Source organism: Theobroma cacao, chromosome 9, assembly GCF_053813885.1.
Source record: "Theobroma cacao isolate CCN51 chromosome 9, ASM5381388v1, whole genome shotgun sequence".
Taxonomy (NCBI): Eukaryota; Viridiplantae; Streptophyta; class Magnoliopsida; order Malvales; family Malvaceae; genus Theobroma; species Theobroma cacao.
This window is the reverse complement of record NC_142647.1, coordinates 10614640-10624059: the sequence shown is the minus strand read 5'-3', so window position 1 is coordinate 10624059 and position 9420 is coordinate 10614640. Positions and strand designations below refer to the sequence as shown.

Sequence of the window (9420 nt, the reverse complement as noted above, 5' to 3'; positions counted from 1 at the left end):
CCATTATACAGGTAAGATTTAACATTTTTATTGATTATTTTCCAATTTAATCGGTTGATAACTTCGAATTAGACTTTTCTTCAGATTTGGTATTTTTCCCTATTTTGCTTGAATTAAGGAATTTGGGAGCTACGACTTGTGCAATCTGACTTTCAAGGCATGGGTTTAGCTCATTAATGAAGAATTTGAGCTTAAATAGTTGGATTGCTAAGATTTAGTTAATTGTTTAAAAAGTTGGCATTTTTCGAAAGTCAAGAATAATTAATCTTTTGATGTTCTAATGTGTTTGAAGAGGGAAAAGGAGCTAAATTAACTCATTGGCAAGCTAGACGATGATTGGAGGTTAACGAATCAAAGCTCAGCAAGGAGTGCTTCCCATTGTCAAAGTGAGTGGGTTTAGCTTAATATGCATGCAATGCATGATGCATAAAAGATGCGCTGCACTGGTATTAGAATGAAATATGTATGCCTAGACAAATGAACCTAGGCTAGAAAACATATATGTGTATATGTATATATGTGAATTGTGTGCGATTGTGCGCTGTGATGTGAGCTACATGGGTGGCCTATGTTGTGTGTGTGTGCCTAGACTAGGATGTCTAGAGGCTATGATGAAACCCTAGGAGTATATTACCTTAGGTGAATGATATGTGAGATGATTTGATTGAATGATGCCTTAGAGACTTAGAGGCTTTTAGAACCTAATTGAGCTTAAGACGATTAAAGCTCGATAAATGTGAATTGAGGTTTGATAAGGAAATTGTGAATGATAATGGCATAATAGCCTTATTTGTGGATTTGTGTTTCCATTCGAGGAATGAATTCTAGACGTTGATATGATTTATGGTTGAGTAGATTTCTATCCCTCTGTGACTATTTGTGTGCTTACAGGGATGGTGGTAAAGAGGGACGGTGGCATTAATCCTGCCTGTGATTCCCGCCTGCAGTATTTTGATGCCATCTGTTGAGATTAGTCTTAGTAACGCCGACGTCAGGAGTATTCTCTAGTCGATGATTTGTTCTTTGCTAGTTGTTTCAACGTTGTGCGTGATCTGTTCTCTCCCCGTTGCTTCAACACGCATCTGATTTGTTTCTCTGCTAGTGGTTTTGTCGTGAAAGTGACCTGATTCTCCATTAGTTGGCCACTGTGCATGATTTGATTTGTCCAAGGGAGGTGTTAGTTAAAACCCTACTACGCAAGTATACATATCGAATAGATAGTATATAAGCAAGCAGAGTATCGATCCCATAGGGAATTGATCTAAAACTTTACTAAGTACTAAGATTAGAACATTTTAATCTTATCCAAACAATCAAAATTAATTGATTAACTAAAACTAATTAACCAAAATTTAGACTAAAAAGAAAAATCAAAATAATAATAACTTAAAATAAATATCAAATCAAAGAAGCCTAGGATTACAATATCCCTCACACTTCATCTAAACCTTACCTCTCTTCCTTAACTTATTTCAATGGGGTGAATTGCTAACCTAGAGTCCTAAATTATTTATAAAGGTCTCTCGACTTATCTTAGAAAAATATCTTTCGACACGATTTTCTCTATTCTCGAGGCAGAACTAGGCAAAGTGATATGCATGAAAGTTGTAGCTCTATCTCTTATCTTTACAATGGTCTAAGAATTGCATTATTTAAAGTTCTGTAACTCAAGATATGGCTAAAATACTGAAGCATATGCAAGTAGATTCTAGGTCTTTTAACATTTCACTTTCCAAAATTAAGCCCAATTCTTTTATTCCTAAAAAAAATATAAAAAGCCAATAAATAGTAACTAAATTAAAAAGAATAACATAAAATTAAAATAACTCATTTAAAAATAAACTAATTATAAAAACAACTAAAAATAAATAAATTATAATTGAAAATTGAGGACTTAGCTAATATTTACTAACAAAATTGGATTAAAATAATTCTATAAAATAGAATTATCACACCCCCAAACTTAAGATTTTACTAGTCCTCGAGCAAAAGAAAATCACAAAAAGAAACCTGAACATAAAAAAAATCCTTGAACAAGAGATAGAAGTACCAAATCATGATTTTCCAATTTTTCCTTCGAAATTAACTCAAATTCCAACTTAAGGTAACATACAGCTAATCCTTAAATTCATGCATCAATTCAAGTGAAAACTTACTTTTTGAATGGACTTTCGTGTGTCGAATAGATGCTCTCTTACAAAGAATATAATGCAATTCAGATTAGTTTATGCCAAATCTAAGCGTAGATTATTACTAGGATCCCATAAGTTTGTTTTCATCTCTCTTTCCACTAATGTAGATTAACACTTATTCAATGATCAATAGGTCTTTATCAAGCTCGTAATGTAAGGCCAGGGTCAAGGTATGATAAAGGATATATTTAGGCTCAAATTTACCCTAAGCACTTAATCAATCTAGGACATATAAAGAGCTCATTTTTTTTTTTTTGTATAGCACCCACAAACTTGAAGTAAACTTTCCTTTGTACAACACACTTTATTTCTTTTCTTTTCTTTTTTTCAACCTCCAAACTTATTTTTGACAATTTTAAATAAGGGGTAATTTTGCTAATAACCATCACTTTTTTTTTTCTTTTTTTTTTCACTTTTCTCCCTCAATTTATCTTTAAGCTCAAACCATTCTTTAGAAAGATTAAAATACTTAAAGGGTGAAAGGTTCAAATTGCTAGATTTAAATAGATAGATCAAGGCTAACATAACTGTGTAATTACAAAGAAAAGGTAAATTAAGCTAAAAAAGGGTGACTAAGAATAAATATAACAAGGTAGGCTCAAAAAGGTTCAAACGATCCAAAGATGGCCTAAATCACTTCTTCTCCTAAGTGTTATCTAAGATTTCACCTCGAGAGAGAATCAAACAAATTCTAGAATTCTTGACTTCACTATACTTTTTCATCAACATAAAATTTCTCTAAACCACACAAAAATTCTAAGTAAAAGAGTATAGTGCTCAAATTATTAGAAGTGACATTCTAAAATAAAGCTAACACAAGATTATCACATAAAATTAAATCATAACTATATGCTTCCCAAAAGCTAAGAATCAAAAGATAATTAAAATATCATCCTAGGATTGGGACAATTATGAATAAGGTGCAACTATCTCAATTTTTTTTTGAAACACAATAAAACATGCAAAACATAAATAAAGCTAACTAAAAATAAACTAACAAAATTCTAAACTACTTCCCCAAACTTGGACTGAACATTGTCCTCAATGTGATAAAAGAAAATAAAAGAAAAAGGACAAGAATACACCCCTCACTCCGAAGCTGTAGTCTACAAGTCTTCTACCTCGTCACCATCAAAATCATCCTCAGAGTCAGAATATGTAGGCGACGAAGGAAAAGTAGACATGTCCATCCCACTCCTTAAGATGCAACATAAATTCTCTATTGCTCACAACATTCAAACAACATTCTCATAATCATAATTTTCAATATGCAATAGTCTAACATAAAAATATAAAAATAATTCTATGACAATGCACTCATCAAAATTATTGCATGTTGTTGCACCAACAATTCTAGAATTTATTTTTACATGCTCAACCAAGTATCCAAAATTAAACAAACCCATTATCTACTCTCATCAACAAAGCATTTATCAATTATATTTGCAGCAGACAAAAGGTCCATGAATTCATTATATGGGTACTAAGAAATTGGCACTAATCATAAAAATTTTCTGCACTCTAAGCATTAATCATGAGGAAGTATGAAATACCCATTAACAAACATGCACAATGGAGTCATTCAAGTAGCAAAGATTATAAAATTTACTATGAACACCAACCTTATCCTCTCTCTACACAAAGTAATTGACAACCCAATGTTTGGAGGAGTACTTACCTTAAGAGTGCAGGATTTCAAAGGGAAAATAAAAGCAATCCAAGTAGAAAGAATATGCATTAAGTTGGAGTGAAATAGAGAAAACAGAGGAAGGCAAGAGATTGGCAGGAGGAGGAAGAATGGGAGTGGGGATGGCGGTCTAAAAAGAAGAAGAGTGAAAGAAGAAGAAAAAATATGAGAGGATTTTCAAAGCGTTACGCTTAGGGTTTAAGCGCCGCGTCTCTCAAGAAGTTGGAGAATGTGGGGGGAAAAAGAAAAAAATATATTTTAAAAAAAATGGTCCTTACCAACGCCGCGACGCTTAAGGTTGAGAGCCACGACATCCAACTATTCTGTAAATCCTTGCTTTGTTTAGCACCACGGTGCTCCCTTTGAGGGTCGTAATGCTGAAACATTCTGTTTCATGTGCCTTGTTTTTTTCTTTTCAAGGCCGCGGCACTCAAAATGAGTGTCGGGCATTGACTTTTTCTTTGAATTTTTTTTTTATTTTTTTGAATTTTTTTACCAATTACCTGCAAAAGGAAACATAAAAAAATTTAATAATTCAAAAGAAATAAATTCTAACTAAGCTAAAAAAAATTAAATAAAATAAAGGCTAAAATAAGCAAAGTTTAGAAACTTGGGTCGCCTCCCAAGAAGCGCTCGTTTATAGTCACAATGACTAAAGCATCCCCTTTTCCAATTCTTCATCCTCGAAATACGGTCTGAAGCTCATCCCATTAACCATGATTGTTCCCGTATCCTCACTGTAAATCTCAATTATTCCACAAGGATAAGCCTTTACTACTTTGAAAAGACCCCACCATCTTTCTGTGCGTTTCCATGGAAAAAGCATGAAGTATGATGTAGAAAGCATCATTACTTGTTGTCTAATCTCGAAAGGACAATTAGATGGTGGTGGAGGATGCTCCATTGGTGACTACTTGGGTCTCACAGGTGGAGGTGGTGGCTTAAACTCAAAGATTGGTGCTTGCTCAATTGTAGGTGGAGAAATAAGTTCACCTTTTCCTTCATCAATTAACTCCACTCTATAGCAACAACTTATAGAGCTAGGATTTTTGTTTGCATTGAAAATGTTAAACTCAACTACCTCTTCTCCAACTTTGAAAGTTTTCTTGCCTTCCCTCACAACAATGATTGCGCCTGCAGTGGCCAAGAATGGTTGCCCCAAGTTTAAAGGAATTTCCAGATCGTCTTCCATCTCAAGCACAATGAAGTCCACCGGAATGTAAAGATGCCCAACTTTAACCAATACATCCTCAATAATCCCAAAAGGATACCTGATTGTTCTATCTACTAATTGCAAAGAAACTGTGGTAGGTTGTATCTCATTAAGTCCAATTTTCTCAGCAATTGACAAAGGCATGATTGAAACACCTGCACCTAAATCACATAAAGCTTTAGTAAATTTAAATATACTAATAGTACAAGGTATAGAAAAACTCCCTGGATCTTTAAGTTTTGGTGGAAGCTTGTGTTGAATTATTGCGTTGCACTCCTCAGTAAGTGCCACTGTTTCAAAATCTTCCAATTTTCTCTTCTTAGTTAAGATGTCTTTCAAGAACTTAACATAACTTGGCATGTTTTCCAGACCTTCAACAAAAGGGATGTTTATGTGGAGCTTCTTGAAGACATTGAGAAATTTCTCAAACTATTTATCAAGTTTTTACCATTTCAACCTTTGTGGGAATGGTAGTGGAGGATAAATTGCTTGAGAATCCCCTTGATTCTTAGCTTGCCCATTATCTATCTTTTCCACTTCAACTTCTTTCTCAACAATTGCCTTGTCATCATCTACATGCTCCTTTGAAGATTCAATTGATTTTCCACTCACCCTTTTAACTTCTTTGCCACTCCTAAGGGTAATTGCATTACAATGTTCCTTACCTTTGGGATTGACTTGTGTATCACTTGGTAAGGCACCTTGGGGTATACTATTGATGGAGTTTGCAAGTTGTCCCACTTGGGTCTCAAAATTTCTCAAGGAGGCTCCATAGCTCTAAATTATGGCATCAGTCTTGGACTTCTTTTCAGGAATTGGTGGTCTAGATTGTTGTTAAAAACTAGGAGGCATGTTGGGGTTTGGATTGGAAGGTCCTGCGTTGTTGTTCCATGAAAAGTTGGGGTGGTTTCTCCAACCAAGATTGTATGTATTAGAATATGGGTTATTCTGTTGCCTGTTGAAGTTCCCCACAAATTGGACTGATGTAAAATTGTATGAACGTTGATCACTTGAATGGCCATCTCCACATATCTCACAAACTACAAATGAATTTTGAACTACATGAACTCCTAATGTGTCAAATTTCTTGGCCAGTGTAGCCACTTGTGCAGCTAAGTTGCCAATTGCATCAATTTCATAGGCTCCAACAGCTTTTCTCGAACCCGACCTTTCTGAAGGCCATTGATAATTATTTGAAGCCATCTCTTCCAACAAATTATAAGCATTTGCAGCGTTCTTACTCATCAATGCCCCACCACCATCAGCATCAATTGTGGTTTTAATTGACCCAACCAGCCCATTATAGAATGTCTGAACTTGAAACCAATCAGGAATCCCATGATGTGGACATCTTCGCAGTAGTTCTTTAAACCTCTCCTAGGCTTCATACAAGGACTCACCATCAAATTGTGTGAATGAGGTGATATCATTCCTCATCTTTGCAGTCTTTGCAGGTGAGAAGAACTTTGTGAGAAACTTTTGAGCCAAGTCCTCCCATGTAGTGATAGACCCATTGGGCAGTGAATTAAGCCAGCTTTTTACTTTATCCCTCAAAGAAAATGAAAACAATCTCAATCTAATAGCATCATTAGTTACACCATTGTATTTAAAGGTATAACAAATCTCCAGGAAATTTACCAAATGATAATTAGGATCATCATTGGGGAACCCACCAAACTGGACTGAAGACTGGATCATCTGAATGTAAGCTGGTTTAATTTCGAAATTATTTGCATTGATGGAGGGTCTCCTAATGCTTTGGTGCAAACCTTGCAACAAAGGAACATCATAATCTCACAGTGCTCTATTTGCTTTGGGAACTAGATTAATGGCATTATTGCCATTATCATTGTTATCCTCAGCCATTGTTTGATTTAAATCTACAACTTCCAAATTCTCCCTTCGACATCTTCTAAAAGTTCTTTCTATCTCAAGATCAAAAGGAACAAGATTCAAGTTGTCTCTTCTTTTCATACAATGACCAAAGATATCTGCAAGCAAACAAAATCTAAAATTAAAACAAGAAAAATAAAATTTGACGTAAGACTAAATTGCTTGGTATTAGTATTAGTAAAAATTTTAGAAACAATTCCCTGACAACGGTGCCAAAAACTTGCCAGTTAAAATCCTACTACGCAAGTATACGTATCGAATAGATAGTATATAAGCAAGCAAAGTATCGATGCCACAGGGAATTGATCTAAAACTTTACTGAGTACTAAAATTAGAACAATTTAATCTTATCCAAACAATCAAAATTAATTGATTAACTAAAACTAATTAACCAAAATTTAGACTAAAAAGAAAAATCAAAATAATAATAACTTGAAAAAAATATCAAATCAAAAAAGCCTAGGATTACAATATCTCTCACACTTCATCTAAATCTTACCTCTCTTCCTTAACTTATTTCAATGGGGTGAATTGCTAACCTAGAGTCCTAAATTATTTATAAGGGTCTCTTGACTCATCTTATAAAAATATCTATTTTAACCAAAACACTATATCCCTATGTGAATTGAAATTAAAACAGACTCATTAAGTGCAGAATCTAATCTAGCTACATATGGCCTATAGGTATATCTCTATCCTATACGCAAATCAATTAATATGATCATATGCTATCCCAATTTTAGTCTACTCTAAACTCCCTTTCCTAAGTTTGTTTAGGTTCCTAAATCAATTTAATTGGTGGCGAAGCAACTAAAAGCATTAAGAACAAATTGGAATAGACAATTCAAATCCCATTAAAAATAAGTAAGAAAGAGATTAAAAACTTAGATTACATGTGAGTTCAATTGCAATCCTAGAAAAAGAAAATTAGCTACTTATAATTGCAAAAACAAATAACATTATAATAAATTCAACCATTGAGAGTAACAAGAAAAATAAAGCCAAGGAAGAAAACAAAACAATATTTGCCGCCTTGATCTCCAAGTTTCAGCTTCAACTTCTAGCTTCTTGAATCTCTCAAAAGTTGTCTCTCCAAGGTTGTTAAACATATCCCATTTATACTAATACCCTTAACCTAAAGTTTCATAAGTTGACCTAGGGTTTAATTGGGCTTAAAAGTGTAATGAGAGGCCCAAAAGATCAATTGCCATTCTCTACAAATTTCCATTCCCGGCACAGTACGTCCAGCTATTTTCGGACACAATTTTCGCTATACTCGAGGCAGAACTGGGCAAAATGATCTGCATAAAAGTTGTAGCTCTATCTCTTAGCTTTCCAATGGTCTAAGAATCACATTATTTGAAGTTCTTTATCTCGAGATAGGGCTAAAATACTGAAGCATATGCAAGCAGATTCTAGGTCTTTCCAAAATTAAGCCCAATTCTTTTATTCCTTAAAAAATATAAAAAGTAATAAATAATAACTAAATTAAAAAGAATAATATAAAATTAAAATAACTCATTTAAAAATAAACTAATTATAAAAACAACTAAAAATAAATAAATTATAATTGAAAATTAAGGACTTAGCTAATATTTACTAACAAAATTGGACTAAAATAATTCTATAAAATAGAATTATCAGGAGGACCACGTGTTGATTTGATTTCCATATGACATGAGATAGCCGTAAAATGCTTAGACAAATGTGATATGATTCTGATGCGATACTTCGATGACTAGAGTGTGCCATGGAGAATGATTTGAATAACTTTGATCAGTTTCGAGGTGAGCCTAATGATATGTGTGGTGATTTTTGGGGACATTGAGGATGATGATATGCCTTAATGTAGGAGATTTAGGTATAATGATATGCCTTATATTTAAAGATGTTTACGTGAACAACTAGTTGCACGGAAAGTGCATATATTATATATATATATATATATGTATTTTATATAAACACATATGATCTTGCTTATCTGCACTACCCACTGAGTACTATGTACTCACCCATTTGTATACTATGTGCAGATAAATAGGCCATAGAGTTGTGTGGTAATGTTCGTCCAGCGATAAACTGATTTTGACATTTGGTAGGTATTCCGTTTTGGTCACTCTGCTAAGTTAGTTAAAGTCTTTTGTTGTGGATAATGTGTGTAGGCACTGAGTGCCATATTATATTGTGTATTAAGAGTTAATATGTATGAACGCATTTGGACAGCCAACATATGGTCTTATCAATATTTGTATGGAAATTTAGCTAGGGATGTTGTATTCTACTCACATTTATTATGAATATATGGTGATTGAATCTCTTAGCCTATGCATGTTTGAATATGAACTTTGAGGCTTGGTTGAGTCTAGTGGACTTGCCTGTTGGGCTCTGTTGGTCCCAAGTAAACGTGCCAAAGGGGGTGAATAGTACTTTTTAGC

At 33.9% G+C, this 9420-nt stretch overlaps 1 protein-coding gene and 1 non-coding gene across 2 annotated transcripts; one reads left to right on the top strand and one right to left on the bottom strand.

The window, feature by feature from the left end:
- Positions 1 to 4789: 4789 nt before the first annotated feature.
- LOC148760709 (uncharacterized) lies at positions 4790 to 5452 on the bottom strand. Its single transcript, XM_088809671.1, has one exon. It carries the CDS (start codon positions 5450 to 5452, stop codon positions 4790 to 4792), a length of 663 nt encoding a protein of 220 aa, XP_088665797.1.
- A 973-nt stretch (positions 5453 to 6425) lies between these two features.
- LOC148760708 (small nucleolar RNA R71) lies at positions 6426 to 6532 on the top strand. Its single transcript, XR_016028749.1, has one exon. It is a non-coding gene; the product is annotated as a small nucleolar RNA R71 (small nucleolar RNA).
- Positions 6533 to 9420: the final 2888 nt, after the last annotated feature.

What these genes read in the sequence shown, in the direction of transcription:
- LOC148760709 (XM_088809671.1), bottom strand. Translation starts at nt 5,452, where the DNA reads ATGCCAAGTTATGTTAAGTTCTTGAAAGACATCTTAACTAAGAAGAGA.